General features: G+C 29.5%; 1 protein-coding gene across 1 annotated transcript in view; it reads right to left on the bottom strand.

Annotated features, from left to right (window-relative positions):
* kdn (citrate synthase) overlaps window positions 1–19,183 on the bottom strand; it is an 82,770-nt gene that overhangs the window by 28,769 nt on the left and 34,818 nt on the right. Inside the window, exon 2 of the mRNA XM_075355863.1 lies at window positions 8,284–8,442. Coding sequence (XP_075211978.1) covers window positions 8,284–8,442 — 159 coding nt within the window. The remainder of the gene's footprint in view (window positions 1–8,283; window positions 8,443–19,183) is intronic.

Here is a 19,183-nt window from a genome sequence, read left to right as displayed (position 1 = left end):
TAAGTGTTCAACGTTCTATGGTCTTCATATACCTTAACTTATTATTATTAATCTCCCATTCATTCAAGTCATTTTTATAATTTTCTTTTCTCTTATATGTTTGAACAGCTGAAAACAAATGAACCTATTCAATCACCTTTATTCATATAAATTTTAATAATGAACCTATTCTACCACCTTCATTCGTATAAATTTTAATGATTTAACAGTTATATAAATTGAGTATTTATTCATTAAAGTGAATTAACCTAATTTAATACATCAGCTAATTCAAAATTTAATAAGATTTCAAATAGCATAACATAACTCTTTTTAAAAATTTGGGTACATAATTATTTAAACATTTTTGAGTATCAGACAATTTTCAATTGATCTGATTTGAATAATAACTTTAAATAATTATAATTGAACAACTGGCAGTAATTAAACTATTACATGTTTTTTGGTTACTATTTTCAAATTTCTATGTTCAGTATATATTGAGCAGAAAAGGATACACTAACAATTGTAATTTCATGTAAAAGGTTTTTTTTTTTTTTTTTAAGTAAACAGGTGGACGTTCAACATTTTTTTTAAATCTAATTTTTTTTTATTGGACAACCTCCTCAGAATACGTAATAACGTAACAGCATAGGTTACATATTCATGCGTAACAGCATAGTTTACATATTAATGCTCTTGTTTCATAAAAATAGTTTTGTCATGTATTAGGCAAACTATTTGATAAGTCATATGATGATTGATGATTGTCATATATTAGGATAAGAAGGATTTAAAGAACAAACTGGTATTATCATTTAAATCTTCCAAACTTGCTGAAATCACAATCTAATTAAGTCTGTATATAATTAATTTTCTGTAGAGGTTATTGTTTTTTAAACAAAAATTAACAGAATTGAATTTGGTACTAACCGATAAAAGGGAAATAATATTTAATGTGTGATCGTATCAGAATCTTTTACTAAACCGATGCGATAAATTAAATACTAGAATTGAAAATTTGGGCAAGTTGAGAATAGAAGGTGATTTATTTAAGATACATCAGAGGAACCAATTTTTCAACAGAATCTGAGTACGATGAAAAAATTATGCTCGCAGCACTACTGAGGCAGTTACACAAAATAGCACAAACAGATAGAACGACTTGTATGCGAATGATTCAATAATTAGATATAAATAGCTGCTGTGAAAGCAAAACAGTCAGTAAGAGGATTAATATTTTTAGAACAATAAGTCAGTAACCCTATGATGATCTTTGATCAGCTGTTTGAGTAAATTTGTTTTGTTACGATCTCAAAATCTCATTTTATAAAGACGAATTCTCTTGGAAGTGCATGAATCAATTGAACAGTGTGCAGCAATTCATGTTTGCCTTTCCAAAATTGTAAAAGTGGTTAATATTTGCTTATGTATGACCAAACAATAACGACAGTGTTGTATGAACGGCAGAAATTTTTACAAACGGGCAGAAAAATTTAAAGACCGAGTTGAACATCAGTGACCGACAAGCACCATTCTGGACTTCCAATAGAAGTTTCAACTCCGACAATTGAAACTCGTGTAAACTCTCTCATCTGAGAAGACTTGACAGGTTAACAATTGGGATTATAGCTGAAAAATTACAATTAAATGTTATTAGCTGAAAATAACAGCATCAGCAGGAAGGTGATGCCTTTTTTCACAGTACTGTAACATGTGATAACACATGGATTCACATTTATGAACCAGAATCAAAAAATAGAGTGTGGAGTAGAAGCACATGAGTTCTTGTCACAAGAAATGTTGATCCAACCACCAGCAGGAAAAATCATGATGACAATTATTTTGGATGCAAAAGGCCGGTTTTTGTAGATTTTGAGAACATGAGCGAACAATAAACACATTCTACTGTAATATGCTTATTAAAAAAGTGATCCCAGCATTGTTGAAAAAATAAGCTGATTTAAAGTTGGGACTAGTTTAATAACACTGCTAGAGATTATGTTGAAAACTGATTAAAATGTCACATTGATAAAAAAAAGTATTTTAGCTCTTGAGCAATTTGTGTCTTTAATTACTGAATGACCAAGCTGCTAAATAATTATGAACAAACAAATCAAGTTTATGTGGACTGAAAATGTAATTTTAATGCCAAAAAAGTATTAATAAAAAAGGATAAAAAAGCTGTACCATTATAACAATAATTAAAAAATTGATATTATTTTTTTGTTGCAACTTCATTTAATTTTATATATTCAAAAGTAATTATTCCAACAACATGTTAAATCATTGTTTTTCACTCATATATTGTCTTTACTTTCATTCATATTAATCCAATATATAAAATCAGTTACCAAAAGAAGTTACAAACTGATTTAAAAAAAAAAAATTGTTAATTTTAGTTTATTATCTAAGTTTAAACAGTTTCAATTTCCTATTAATTATTAATCAAATTAAAAATTTTCACTTTGAGACAAAAATCAACAAATTGAGTTCATGTTTCATAACACTTATATGTTATTTGAGGATCGATGAAATACAATCGAAAGTTGTTTATTAGGATTTTTTGGTTAAGCCAAATTAAGTTGAGCAAATGAAATCTAAGAATCTTAATGAAAATGTAAATAATTTCTTATGCAATAAGTGCAACTGCATGGTGCACGGTAATGTGTTTCAGAGAATGTATAGAGCGCAAAAATGTCTTATTAAATTCTTTATAAATGATCATCCAGTATAGTACTTGAAGCCAGATTAATCTCGAGTAATATACTAATAAATAAAACTTAAGTGCTTAAAGCAGCTTATGGTGAATTCAGATCGCACCTATAAGTCAGGATTGGTTTAATAGCAGAAATATGGCAATAAAAAATTCAACATTTCTGCCACTTCATTTTTTATAGATAATTCTATCAGCAAAAACAGAAGCAATATTATTACACAGACTAATAATTTTTAACAAACAGATGTAAATAACATTCTGAAAACCTTTTTCAAGATCTGAATGCTTTTGGTACTGGATAAATTAACTTAGAAATTTCTGTAGTTTGTGATTCTGTGTTCTTAGTTATCTTTCAAGGTAAACTTATAATACAGTAAATTAAACACCTAGAGCAAGAGACCGAGTGATTAAAGGAAACTGCTATTATGCAGGGTTGTATCAGATTATTTTTTCAATTCGTGAAAATTTTGACTAAGAAAAGTTAACAACATATTTTGATGCGATAAGGTGCAGTTTATTTATTTTTTAATTGCAGAGTCTAAGGACTCAATAATTGTCAACTCGATAATTAGCAATTTTTAAAAGAGTGCAAATGGCACTCTCTCTGAGTAAACTATGTCCCACAAAAGAATGTGTTACTATTTGGTAATACTTGAATAGAATGTAAGGCTCATATAATATTAACTCAAATAAATAAGAGTTAAAGCAAAACTTTTTAAATTGCACTAAAACATTCACTCAAAAAAAAAAAAAGGTTGTGCTAAAAAATGTATTATTTTTAACAAAGTCTGTAACAAACAAATAATAAAGCAACTACAAGTATAACATAAAACAAAATATATTTAGGTTAATAACATCAAACATTTAAAATTATTATTAAACATAACAGGTTGTATATAATTGCTCTTCAGATAACACTTATCTTTAGTCATGACTACTGACACCAGAAACACAAGTCATTTAATTCAACATTATATGTATAAAAAAAAAACTGAATTTACTATGATAACCCAGTTTAACATTTTATACAGTTATTACATAATAACAGCCAGAGAAAGTTATTTGAAAATAATATACGGTCGTTAACATTTAAATATATTAATGGTGAATCAAAGAACGAAATACACTTTATTAAAATAATAATTTTAAAAAAGTCACATCAGAATAAGAAAAATCTACAAATCTCTGTATATAAATATCAAAACAACACACTAATAGTTGGCCAGTGACTTAAAATAATTTAGAAATTCTGTTTACACCTGTCCATTCAACCTTGATTAGAAAACCTTTAACCTCGGTACACACGTTTAATAAATCCTGGTTATCTGGTTCATGGTTTCTAATTGTTTTTTCACTCCATTCTTTATCCCTGCATCTTGTATAAAATTAATATTTGGTGTCAAAATTTGACACACTAATTTACATTTTTCCAATGAAAGATTATGTCCACAGAATCCTCGTGCAGTTCTTTCTAAAACTTCTTTAATTTATTTAAATATTGGAATGAAATAATAAGGGACTAACACAGAAATTCTTGTAGGTTACAAATAAGAAGTGAAAAAATGTTTAACATTAAACCACAAGAAAAAATGTTTCCCGACAATGAAATTAAATTTCAACATAAATCAGTCATCTGACAATAAACTAGTCTTTTAACTAATAAATATAATTATTTAACTTACAACTTTTGTTTTATTTTACACTCAGCTAAATATTATTTACTAGTCAAGTTTTAAATAACATTGTTTAAAAGAATTTTAATAAAGAAAAGCAAGACACTCTTTTAATTAGAAAGAACAAAAAAAACAATCATTCAAAAAAAACATAAAGCAAATACATCAGAAACCAATGACGAAATAAATAAGTAGGCAGGAAAATAATTTAATATCACTGGTTACTCAGCGTTAGAAATATAATTCTAATAAAAACAAACAAAAAGTATTTTTTTAAATTTTAATTGAACACTAGGGAACATGAGAAATTAAATCTATTGAATGACTTCCAACTACAGTCAAAAATAGAGTTCCATAGATACAAATTGATAAGTTACTAATGTTAAGTAGGCATATAAAATTTAATAGACTTATAAAGAATTAAAATATTAACAGTTAATGCAAGCGAATGAAAGCTTTTGATTTGCATAAAATATTTTACAATATGTTTACAACAGAACAGTTTTAGCCATGTGTTAATAATTTTAATTTGTTTAACAAAAACAATATCCATAAACATCACTGAAGAGAATACATCAAATTTTCAAGTCAAAATAAAAATTTCCAATTTGCGTGATAAATTATTAGTTAACATAATTAGGCGCATTTAAATTGTAGAAACTACATTTATTTCATAAAAGAACAATGGAGAAGTTGAAAAAACTGCTTGAAAGATTTCATTTCAAAAAGTCAAAACTATTCCTACTTTCAAGAAAATCAATGGGAAAGTTTATTTAAAGAGGTCATAAATTTTAGATCAGAACTGAAGGATTTAGTAAACTGGACAGTTAGTAAACTAACAGTTTTTCCAAATGGAGTTTACATTGAAACAGTAAAATAATCTCATCAGTTTGCAGTTTTAGATGTGTTTTATGAAAAATGATACAGATTAGAATTAGGAAGATTTTCCATTCTCATATATACATATATATATTTTTTTTTTGCTTGATAGTGCCACAGAAGCTTAAAGCTTGTGTGTGGAATATGGAAATTGAATTAATCAGTATTTTTAAATAAAACCACTTTTTATCAAATCTGATAATTATGGTACTTTTTTATTTAGAGCTGAGTAGATTAAAACAATGTAAAACCATCTATTGTACAGCAATCCTTATAAAATGTTACTTTACTTTCACATACATTTAAGCATGGATGCAGCGTTACAGTTTTACGATGTTAAGAAAATGAAAAACGTCAGTAAGAAAAAAAATTTCCCGCTCTCAATGTTTTCTGCTTATTACAAAGATGAAGTAAACTTGATACAATAAAGTTTTCACCAGGCCAATTTTTTTCTTTAAAATAATACATTATTAATTTAATAAGCAAACAATGTCTTACAGATTTTCTCAGCCTTATAGTAAAAAACATAGGGGCTTGTGTGGTGCAGGTGGGATAGAATATAATCAATTTGGGGCCTAATATTATGCTAGCACATCCTTTAATATTTTTTTTAGCCCCTTCCCTTTTGTAAGCAAATATTATATTTAATTTAATGAAATTTGTATGTTTAATTATCTTTAATTCATTATACATTAAACTTATAGATTACATTGATAAAAATTCACAAAATTTAAAATACTCAAATTTATTCACGATATTCTTTTTAATCAGATCAATTACTTAGAAAATTATATGCAATCTAATTTTGATAAATTGAATCACGAGCAGAAAGTTTGATGTTATCCTAATAAACAGAAACTGCTACATTATCCTTGAAATGTTTCTAGAATTGTCTTGCAACATCACAATAACCAAATGCTTGTCAAACATATCCAGGAATGCTCCTTGAACATTCTATCATAATGAAACTATATACATTTAATATTTACTTATGATATACTTTTGCTGATTTTCCTTTCTTTTAGATAAGTTTGACGCATCCATCTAGAATGATAACTAATACTTTTATATGGACCCCTTTTTCAACTCTTTTATAAAAATTAAATACTCTATACTGTAATGTTAAATATATAGCCGATGGCTACAAACAAAAATAATTTAAAAATATTAAAAGATTATTTATTACAAAAAATTTTATTTTAAAGCGATGTAGATCTGTAAAGATCTCATCGTCTACATATGCATTTTATTAATAATAAAATTATTTAAACTACATCGATTAGCCGCTTAAGCAGACTTTAACAATCTCATGTTATTCAGTAAAAAAAAAAGATGCGTTTATCTTAAGTATGTTACGACATTTTGATATAAAGGCGGGTTAAATTTCAATATCCACAAAAGCCTGAAAAGGTCATAAATTAATAAAATTTCATAAATTTTAACAGATAAAATTAAAGTTATTTTGAGGAGGAATAAAAAATGACATTTTTATTACTTGACCGTGACCTTTATTTATCAGATATATAATGCACAGTAATAGGCCATTCAGTAACATATTACTAATTTGCACACAAAAAAGAAACACTAATTTTAATAATGTTTAAATCGTTTGTGTTTGAAGTGATAAAAACAGATAGAGTATTATTATAAAATGCAAAAAACGAGTAGTCTGTAACATTTTAAACACATAAAATGTATGCGCTTCTAATAACATAACAAAGAGATGCTACATACATAAGTTTGTTCTGTATACTGTAAATACAATCCAGCAGTTTACAGCAAGTAACTGATCTTTTATAAATATAATTATACAGACATATTCAGTTACTTTCAATTCTTAAAAAACACACTAGGATAAACCTATATTGTTACATCATATAAAAGAAAATACTCTTATGTTAAAATTATTTATTAAACAATTCTGTAGAAGAGAAAAAATAAATAACAGCAGACTACAATACAAATAAGCAAAAACTTTGAAAGACTGTAATCCATAATGTGAAAACAGAAATACTTCACGCTACTGTTTACCTGAGAAAGTTAAATTATATAACAGCCTGTATGATTTACCAAACTACCATAATTTTCTAATCCTGGTCAAGGCGATAAGCCGATTCTATTATGAATCGGTCTTACTTTCCTCAATCCGTTCTTTCCTTATTAATCAAACTAAATTGTTTTAAGATATATAATGGGAAACATATACACCACATCTCGGGTTATCATCTAGCACCCAAAGGCGAATTCCGTTTCTACATGGAAATGATCAGGAGGTGGTTGCAGGACTGACCAGGGTCTCTATTTCTTACCTGGAGGTGAGACCAAGAACCAAACTACTAATGACTGAGGTATTCTGCCCTACCCTGCTTCTAAACTTTAATGTGAATATTTGTTGAATATTTACATTGTGTTTATAGGAGCTTAGTAAAAAAATGTATAAACAGACACACACACACACACTTAACTGTTTAAATTTACTATTCTATATCATGCAATACAACTTTTAAAACACAAGTACACTTATAAAATAAAATAAAATAAAGAAACTGTTACAAATAAAATATAGCAGGTGTATAATCTATATTAAACGTTTTTACTTTTACAAAATGAATAATTTTGGCATCGTTAAAACAGTAAAATATAAATTCATATACAAGTGCAATAACGCTAAAGATGATGATGATAGTATTTTAAAACGATCAACTGATGTAAAAAAGATAAATATACATAAAACCTTGACACACTGAAGGAATAAATTTTAATCGCGACTTAAAAGTTTAATAATGCGGTGAGAAGATACTTCATTCATAACAAACGCAACGGTTAGAATAATTTACTACAGCGGTGATGAAATCAGTAACATAAAACATTTTCTTTTTTATACAATAAAAAAAAAATTATATATTTTTTTCCAATATTAATTTATGTATGTATAAATATTTTTACTACCTGGTATACCATTTTTAGCGCTTTTTTTTATACAAATAGTTCACATTAAAAAGTAATCAATTTTACGTAGAAAAAAATAATTACCATGTTGACGGTGACTTCTCCGACTTTGGTTTCGCCATGTGTTTTTCTAAAATTTTTTATCTTTTCAACTTCTTTTGGTATTTTGGTAGCCAGTACGGTTTTTAAATCGGTGGAAGCATCGGTAAGCGTTCTGCTCACTACAGGAATAGCTGGAAGAGCCTAAAAAGAAAGAAAGAAAGATGAAATTAGTCGATTTGTGATTACAGAAAAAACTGTATTCAAAATTATAAATAATTAATATTTTAACTTTGAAATTAAATCGACAAACAAACAACAACAAAGAAATAAAAGATTTTTGCCGATTTAGAAATTAGCTGTATATTTTCCTCATACAATAGATACAAATTTTGAGAAAATTACAATCTGTAGTGTAAAAGGTAAATATTTAGTAAAAAATAAATTGTAGATTCGATGGAGCAATACACTATAATCGCGGTCACACACACAGGGAAGTACACCCATATTGTTTATCTTTGGTAATCTACAGGAACTGGTTTTAGTAAATGCGGCTGTAATCATAATTTTATTCTCCTTCATTCCCTCCAATTTCCAGAATATTACTACCTAGAACATTTCGGCTGATAATGAAACATGGTTGTTAAGAATTTAGTTAAAAATTCTTAAAAAAAAAAAAAAATGTAATTCGTTAATTTTTTAATATTACTCGGTACTGTTGGTCGTAAATACTTTTTAAACTGTAACTAGTAACGCCTACTCGCAGTTAAATTTAATGTTAAGCGTATACAGAAATCTAGGCGTTATCTATGTAACTATTACGGCATTCAAATCGAGTATAATTCTACCCTTGTTATTATTCAATCCATATGTATCAATCGGTTCTTCCTGCTATTATACAATATTTTTAATGTACCGAGCAGATGCCTAAATATTACAATCGTCTCGTTAACATACGCCTAACGATTTTCAAGTTAAAGACGAACAAATAATTTGATCTAAAATAAATATTATTTATTCTAATGACGCCAAGTTTAAGCTCAAATATCAAACACCCTTTTCGCTGAAAATTTTCTAAATTTTAATCGTTGAATTATTAAGTAACTATTAATCGCAGATGAACAAAATTCCATCGGCCTATTTAAGCATCGGCTGCAGACAAACGACACAGATAAATAATGAACTAAGGGGTTAAAAATTCTGTAATTCCCACTTCTATTACCAGACTATTCTTTTTTTTTCTGTTTAACCTCCGGTAATTACCGTTCAGATAATACTTCAGAGGATGATATGTACGAGTGTAAATCAAGTGTAGTCTTGTACAGTCTCAGTTCGACCGTTCCTGAGATGTGTTGTTAATTGAAGCCCAACCACCAAAGAACACGGCGGTATCCACGACCTATTATTCAAGTCCGTGTAAAAATAACTGGCTTTATTAGGACTTGAACGCTGGAACTCTCGACTTCCAAATCAACTTATTTGAGAAAACGCGTTCATCACTAGACCAACCCGGTGGGTTTACAAAGTTCTTCTGCTTATAAAAAACTAAACGTTGTTACGACAGTTAAATACCTGGAAAAGAACAGGCTAATATGGTGAAACGAGTAAAATCAAAACATAATTAAAAGTTTTCCCGGATTTATTTAACTTTTTTTAAATCTTTTCATTACATCGATTAACTCTTTTACAATATTTGTTTTGAATATATTATTTATTAAACACTGAAAACAAGATACCGATTAAAAATCCTGACAAATGAATAAATAACTTTCATTTAATTTACTTTACAATCTCCTTTAAAAACTGCTCTACAGTAGTTTCTGAATGTCTATTATAAGTATTGAAAAATATTACAAAATTAAAGGGATCATTTTTTTATTTTAATGAAATTACAACAACTGACATCTAAACACGGTTTTGTTTTCAGATTTAAAACCAGATCTACAGCGGTTTTAGTTTTGGGAGGGGGTGTAGATGATGCAAAACCGCTCTTTAATAAATATAAACAATCTTTCAGATTTTAGAATGGCTTAAAGAGGTACCTTGTAACACAAATGACCGCGTTACAAGGTTATACCGTACATAACCTTCTCCCGTCTAGTTTAGGACGCGCAAAACTATTCCAAAAAAGGCAACAAATACGCTGTTATGATATGCAGTAAGGTAAAATAGAAATTTTATAAAATCGTATAAGTTAGCGATTATAGTTCCAGTTTTCAAATACGATCGTTTGCTATTTATAGAATATCATCTATAATTAGGACTGAAACATTATATACGACAGAAACTATCAAAAGAAAATCCATTAATTAAATCGAGCAAGTTTTTGGCAAGTTATAAATACTTAGGAAATGAGGTCAGTCCTTATGAAGATTAAGGATTTAACGCGCACAAAAGTACACGTAGAATTGAAAATCCTCTTTTTTTGAAGACTGTAAAAAACAGATTTTTAACTCTTAACGTTTATTTCCTTCACAACATAGAACGCAGAATCATTAGTAATCGAAATAAATACGATAAAAATTAATATCGTAATCACAGTCCTGAAAAATCTAGATACACAGTGGCTCGTAATACACTACTAATTAATCAAATTGCACAACCTCCAAGAGGTCTTATAAAACAAAACAAATGCCAAAGCCTTATTGAATTTTGTAACGGGCAATTTAATATTTTTAAACTTTGAAAATTTGAAACGGGACAAATAAAAAGAACAGGAAGGAATTATCTTTTTTACGAACAATACTTTTTTATGTTACGTAGTAACAACCGGGACACTAAAACCAATGAAAATAAATTTTAAACTGTATATAAAAAAAATGATTCCTTAAAACTATCTACCGGTTTTTGATTAGTTGTGTATTTAATATATATATATATAATGTGTGTGTGTGTTTACATTTAATGTACTTCTTGAAGAATCTACAATATTAGAAAAATAACTTTTTATTTATTTCATTTAATCACTAACTTAATCACCGGTAAAAAAATATATCTGATGAATTTTTTTACAAATTATTTACACAAGAACTATAAGGAGACAATATTAAATATTTTAATTAAATGTGAATTATTATATTTGAATTTATCAACATTTTTCTAAGGAATTTTTATTAATAATACAAATTTTCTATATCTTGTATTTTAATAATCAATTATTATATATAATATAAGTGTTCGCACAAAAAACGTTGCTGACCTTGACAACTTCAGCAAAATACATAAATTATTTAATGACGTCATTTAAGATACGAAAGAGGCGTCGAAAAATGATAATTGTATAAATAAATAAGAAATTACATTATTACACTAAGATTTTACACAATACGATAGTAAGAATAAAAATCATCGATTAGAAAATGTTAAAGGGTAATGATGTTTGAATTAAAAATAAAACGAAAAAAAGTCAATATTATACGAGCAATTAGGAGTTACAGATTGATTTTTTTTTAAAGGAAAGCACCCGATTCACAACAAAGATAAAAGCTAGTTTTATTAATTATTACAATAAAATCATGGAGTTTATACAGTAGATATAACTGCTACAATAAAACCGATGTAAAACATTTTAGGAAAAGATTACATTAACGAAGATTAGAGTAAAACAATAAATAGCAAACACATATTAACGTCCCTATATTTATAGTACGACAAATATTTCTCCAGGTCTAAATATGATAACGGGAAAAATAAGTAATCAAGAGAGTTTTATGTAGTACAGCGACAACAAAATCGATTGCAGGTTCCGAAACGCGTACAAATATTCTACTTCATTACGCAAACAAATAAACGAACAAACACGTTAAGGTTTTTTCACACAAAAACCATAACAAACAAAAAAAGTACATTATTACTTAAAAAACTAATAATTCGGAAAAAAATTCAGTCAAATTTACTCAATTTGTAAAAAATTTCTATACTTCACAGTTTTGAGAAATCGGCCACAAAAAAATTCGGTAGGCTTCAGGTTGTTTATAGAGGTATATCTGGCTACAACAGATTCTGAAAGAAACAGACTAGAAAAGAACGGGTTATGAAGGGGGGGGGGTTTGAAAAAAATAAGAACAATCGGTCCGGAAGTAAGGGGCCGATCACAATTACAACTCTTTTATACGTAACGATTTCGAACCGGTTGGTTCAAACCGAGGCGGAAACCGTTCGACTAAATTTGGTCACCCGGCACTCGGGGGAGTCGGAAATAAAAACCCGTTGTTTGTGAAGAGCCGACCTCCAGTTATACGGTCGCTGTAAACGAGCGCGTAACGGAATTTTATGGTCTTTATACATTATTAAAAAAAAAGGAAGAAATCGTTAGTTTACATATTTTTCGACGAGTAAACAGTATTGAAATTCGGCCGCGGTTCGTTTACTCGAGTATTCAAAGCGTATATATAATAATAATAATAATAAAGCGCGTAAAATAAACCGAAACATTAATCGGCACATATATTGAAACCGATGAATCCGCGGAGTCAGATGAAGCGGTGCGAGAAAGAAATCGCGACGAATAAAACCGGTTACAACCGGCTAACCTTCTACCGGCGATCGAAGGAAGTTAAAATCGGGTTGGCTGTTCTCCGGCTTCTAGATGATTTTTGATTGCGCTCCACACGTATGTCGCTGCGATACTTAACTTCACCGGTCGTCTTCGGACTAAAATGAATTCCTAAAGTTCACACCGTAAGTATGGCTGGCGGACGATAAAAAACACCCGACCGAACAGGAAGATGTTAAACAGTCTTTTTTTAACGGTTCCTTTCTCCACGTAACATTATCCGGGTCGGCCGCATTTCTGAAAACTTTGTGACTTCGGTGCGGGTTATAATTACCTGTATATTAATAATTATTTTCTATTTAAAATAAACGTTAACGCCCTGAGAGTTTAATATCACTAAGAAACCGAATCAGAAAGGTCATAGAGTAAACAATGTCGCAACAGACGGCATACAAAGTTAAAGATGAAACAGCGCAAAGCAGTTGTACGGGCAGCTTAACGGAAAGCAGATCAAGACGGGTATAAATATCTATGTTGCACTTGCAAATATGAAAATATCCCCTAACAAAAAAATCTCATGTGAATACCACGACTTCCTTGTACGCTTATTAAATTACATATACACTTTTTATTTAAATTATATGTATATACAATTTTATTTCATTAATAACTTCTAATATTTTTTCATTTTATTTATTTTTTTTGTTACCGAATTATTTATTCATTTTTTTTTTATACAATGAGAGGTTAATAATTAATTAAATCAATATATTTAAATAAAACAAAAGTCAGAAATGAAGTCGGATTCGAACCAATGTGCCTCCCCTTTTAAGATTTAAAGATTTCATTAATTAAAATTTTATTTGGCTTTAACCCTGGAACCGATAAAAATAAGTACCGCTTATGAAATATCGTTGAAAAGCTCTCAACGGGGACTTATTACTGAGTTAACAAAAAGTTAAAAATCCAAATCGTTTTGGTTTTTGGAAAAAATTTAACATTCTACAACTAATCGTTTTCGAGTTATGCGAGACACGTACATACATACGTACGTACAGACGTCAGGCCGAAACTAGTCAAAATGGATTCAGAAATGATTTGTCTGGCATTTTTCCTACCACCACCCCATTCGGTCGCTCTAAAGCATAAGACCGAATGTCCGTACCGCAAACGGCTACTGTTCCTCAAAACGGTTTAGCGACCAATATCCTAATTAGCTCCTAGAGCTTCCCTAACTGCGTGAGCAGAATAAGCGTGGTGCCCTACACCACTCGCTTGCGTGTCCCACCGCTCAGTTGTCATATATTACTAAAATGGGTAGGCGCACCACCCCGTCTACACACTAAAATATATGACTTGTTAATAAATTAAAATTTATTCCGTCAAAGATAGCAATTTGCTGCCGCGCCTACGTCGCTCAATGCCAAGTACCTGTCCACCATATGGCGCTTGGAGGTATATTTGACCGATGACCAGACATTTCTCGAGGGTAGCTTTCTACAGCAAGCGACAGACGTTTTATATTCCTTAAACTACTGATGCCCGTTGAACAAAGCAACGGCATGAAGAAACTTCCACACGGTCCGACAATACGCTCTCGCCACATTGACTCGCCGCTTATGATTGGTCAATTTTCCCCTTGACCTCTAAGTTCCAGGGTGGTCTGAGTTCTGTCCTCCCCAAAAGCTGGGCAGTCGAGGTGAGTAGGTAGATTCAGGGATGGTCAAAATGGATATTTCCGTTGAAATCTGAAACCCACAATTTTCGCGATTACAATACTTCTTTGTACGGGGTATATTAACTCTCGCATCTTAGCTAGATCATTTAATACTCTCCCAAAATGAATAATATAACATTAAATACCGAATTGTACGTTTACGTATAACGCAATAATATTGGGCGCATTCATTATATTATATTTAGGTACTTTCAATGGAGCAGTAACAGTCGCATCTGAACATATACTGATTTTATAAATTTTTGCATTTCTCGATTTACGTTAAGTTTTTCTTAATTAAAGTAAAAAATAAATAAAAATACACGATAAATTTATTAAAAAAAAAGACAAAAAAAACGATGCGGTAATATTAAAAAAGGTCCTAAACTACGGCGATGAATATTCCAGAACCATAACTGAATGCAATATTATTGAATAACTTGTAGATTTAGATGCGGGAATCTACAAGGACGTTTCAGTTTTGTTGAGAATTTAGTAATTATATTCTTTTATTAAGTCGGCGTGCAAAAAGAAGACAGTCCGGTTCAATTTTCATGCAACAATAAAAACGTAATAAGCGCTACCAAACGAAAAAATCTGACTCGACTAAGACAGGACTTGCTCGCAATAAAAATCTTTATTTTTTACTTTACCTCATACGCGTACAAAAGTTTTTTACAGGTAGATTTATTTCACAATTATTTATTAAAAAATATCAAAGATAAAAATAAATGTAAAAAATGTATTTATTTACGAACCAAATAAGCGTACGGGAATACGGGATGGAAATTTGTAGCTATGCACAATGCCACGCCCGACCGGGATCTACCGGATGAAAAGCCGTGACGCTACTGTCCTTCCGCGAAGGTCAGGGAACTTAATCGACAGAAATAAATTTTTTCTTGTTATAGCAAATTTTTTTCAAAATTTAAATACGATTTTTATTATTTTAACTTAATCTTAGATTTTATTCCAATCGTAATAGTTTTTAGAATATCGGGTTTAAAAATTCAGAGACGCAAACAAATCACGTATACAAAAATCGTTCCCTTAAAATGAAATTTATTCGGTCGAAGATTCAAAACAAAAGTTAAAGTATCTTTCGCGTGAGGTAAACGGTAAAACGGAATTCCGGATCCGTTTTAACATATATAAATATGTACGGGTTTTATATCTTGACGCGTAATAATAAAAAGCGAATCGCACTATTGCGTTACTAGTATTATTATTCACCGAAACCCTAGTAATATGTTTTAACGAGATCCACAAGTTTCAGCGTACGCTACGTACCGTGCAGTACACAGTTTACCGAGCTTATGTATGTTTTTACGGAGTATTTGTCGATTTATAGAGTGAAAACTACAAGATCGTTCGAATATTTTTTTGTCGTAACGAAAAACAAATATAAAATTAGTCGACAGATATTATCGCGAATTTGAATTCACGAGCAAATATTCACGTGAGAAGATTAAAGTCTACGTTAGCAGCCGATTCATTTTAGTTATGAATCGATACACGTTATGTAAGCTACATTCGACCTATTTCTGAATCGTACGAACAAAATTAATACCTTTTAATGATACAATTATTAATACATTTTTTCTGAATTTTTACAAAAACGATTTTTTTTTCGTAGGTAACGACAACAAATATTAAATTCTTACTAATATATTGTACACACATACACACGCGCGCGCGCGCACTAAAAAAATAAAAAAATACAAAATTAAAAAAAACTGCTCCGGCTAAACGAAAGGAGGAAATACCTTTAAACCACAGACGACTGCATAAATTCTTATTAAAAAAAAACTTGATGAAAACAATTTTACAAAGCTAATCGATTTATTATATCATTACTACCGCTTCGTCTAATACTGCAACGGATAGAATTTGATGCACCGAGTATTCTTTTCTTCAAAGCAATACTTCTGTATTACATAAAAAGAAGGTTCATCGTATCGAACGTTCCTTTAAAAAAATAATTTTCATTTATAAAATCGGCGATGTATTTCAATAAATAAACAGATGCGTACGCGATTAAGAATCGATAGAATCAAAAACAGTGAGATAACGGTACACAGAAAGAGCGATTTTTTAATCGCTAGGGATGAATGAAAAATATTTTCTTAAACGATCGGGCCGAAATTCCCGGCATGTTTTTACTTTATCTCCTTAATATAAATAGAATAATAATAGTAATAATAATAATAATGATAAAATCGATATAATGATAATTATATACAATTATGATATAATGTAAATGGTAAAATTATCATAATTAGTATTTTTGATGGTAATTTCAAAGTCGTTACGACTAAATAAAAAGTAAATCGATATAGTTTTAGCTTTAAAGGAAATTAGAGAATGCAAAGAATGGAAAAAATCTTCCTTCCGAAGACGTTTATACGAGCTTTTTCAAAAATTAATTCCTAAAAAAGTATTTTTTAACGTTTGAAGAATACGGATTATGAATCCGAGCTAATTTACGATTCAGAATAGAGAAATAATTAATGGGAAACGATTTTTTTTAACCTACGAACACACAGGCTACCGTTAAAAATGTTTTACGTTGAAATCAGCATTTTATAATATTACTCGTGACATTCGATATTTAGCTAAATCGAAACAATCGATAGTAAGAAAGTTTTGTTTTTCTAATAAACAGTAAAACGTATTTAAAAGAATAAATGAAACCGACTTCGGTAAAACCTACATTAAAACTAAACACAAGTTTTAATTCGGTTTAATTTTAAATCGGTCAAAATCTAAAGAAGAATTGAATAAATTTTCTTTTTCGATTTTAAAAAAGGATTTTGTTTAAAATCGGTTTAATTAAAAACATTTATTTTATTTTACGATTTAAAGTTTTACTTTTGCCCGTACAGAAAAAAAAATCGGCCCGAAGAAACGTAACGGCGTCGCTAAAACGTTTCTTCGAGCCGTTGATGTTACTTTTCCAGTTGAAATAAAAATAAAATTTTAAATTGTAACGTACAAACATTACTTTAACATTAATTTTCGTTTAAAATGCCGTACTTAATAAAGTTTTCTGAAAAAACTGTTACACTGGTCTCAACCGATGAAATTCTAAAAAAATTAAAAAAAACTCTCGTCTTGAAGAAATGGAGAAACCTCTTAATTAAATAAACAGATCGAAGATATGACAAACTGCAAAAAAAAAATGGAACTAAAAGAAAATAACAGATTTTTATTTTTTTAAAAATAATTTTCAAATACACAATCAAATTTACGCAAAGTTATTATTATAAAACCGTTTTATAAGTGTAGAATTTAACAGGATTCTATTTTAATTTATGACTTTGAGTGGAAATTATTATATATTGAAGAGAAATAAATAGTTCCAACAAGTTCAACAACGTTATGTTTTACTTGCATAAAACAGAATGATCGAGTGTTGTATTAAATATATATAGTCAACAATGGTGGGCTAGCTATACGTTTTCGGTTTCTACTTGTAAAACTAAACAAAAAAGATTGTTAGGAAAATGGCAATTTCTCCTTCGTTCTCTTACTGTCCGCCATTATGTTATCAATTCGTTATATCTCCATAAGCTTTATCAAAATGTATGTTTTTGCTAAAATATTAAGCTTTTTATTTTGAACAAAATGTCATTTTATTTTTTTTTTAAATCGGTTAACAAATAGCCGAGTTACGGTAGAAAATGGATGTTGTAATTTTGTGTCCGTTTTAATGCCCTCTTTACGTTCGATTAAACATTAATTATTTTTATTTATAGTTAATTTTAGTATTCTAAATTAGTATCAAATTAAGTAATAATTTTCTCACAATAATAGACTTAATAATTAAAAAAATCAAACAACTACCTGCGATATCTTACGTTAATTGTTTTAGAACATTAGGTGTACTTTTTTAACAAAAATAAATAGTTAACAATTCTTAAAAGTTATAAGAGATGTTAAAAGTGTCCACCGTTAGAAATTACATAAGTCTCTAATCTTTTTCCGAGACAGCGTCTTAACCGTTCAAAAATTACGCGGAGTACCCCAATTTCTTGAGTACTGGAGATAAATAAACAATATATTTTAAACGGCCCCGCAGGTAAAAATCACCAGAGGGTTTGATCGGGTCACGAGTCGGGTTGATCGGGCGGGCCAGAGACGCTGGCCCTCCGCGGCCTATTCATTTTTCATGGAAAATTTCACGCAGGAAATCTGATACCGACTGACTGAAATGTGCTGGAGCGCCATCGTGGTGAAACCACACGTTTCCTCTTAATTGTAGAGGCGGGGATTCCAAAAAAATATGGAAAATTCGGTCAAATCAGCAAGATAATTTTCTTTATTGAAATGATTTGGTAGAACGACAGGACCCAAAAGATTATGTTCAGAGAAAATCTTTGTTGATGGCTACTTTGGAAGGTACCATGAGGATTCTTTTCGCGCTAGATACGCTGGTCTTAATAGTCTTGAACACCATTCCTGTTGAAAGAAGCTTCATTTTTACACTGTTAACATGATCAGCTGTAATAGTCGCTATGTAAAATTATTCAAAAGTGAAAAATTAATATCAATATTTTTATTATTATTTAATATTAAATTTTATCGTGAGAAAATTATTATATAATTTGATACTAATTTACAATACTAGAATTAACAACTAATATTTAATCGAATCGAACGTACAGTGGAGGACATGAAAACAGACAAAATTAAAATACCAATTTTCTGCCATAACTCACTATTTGTTAACA

The sequence above is a fragment of the Lycorma delicatula genome, chromosome 2, assembly GCF_047948215.1.
Source record: "Lycorma delicatula isolate Av1 chromosome 2, ASM4794821v1, whole genome shotgun sequence".
NCBI classification, from domain to species: domain Eukaryota; kingdom Metazoa; phylum Arthropoda; class Insecta; order Hemiptera; family Fulgoridae; genus Lycorma; species Lycorma delicatula.
Note: the sequence above shows the minus strand (reverse complement) of the source record. Positions and strands in the feature narration are given on the sequence as shown.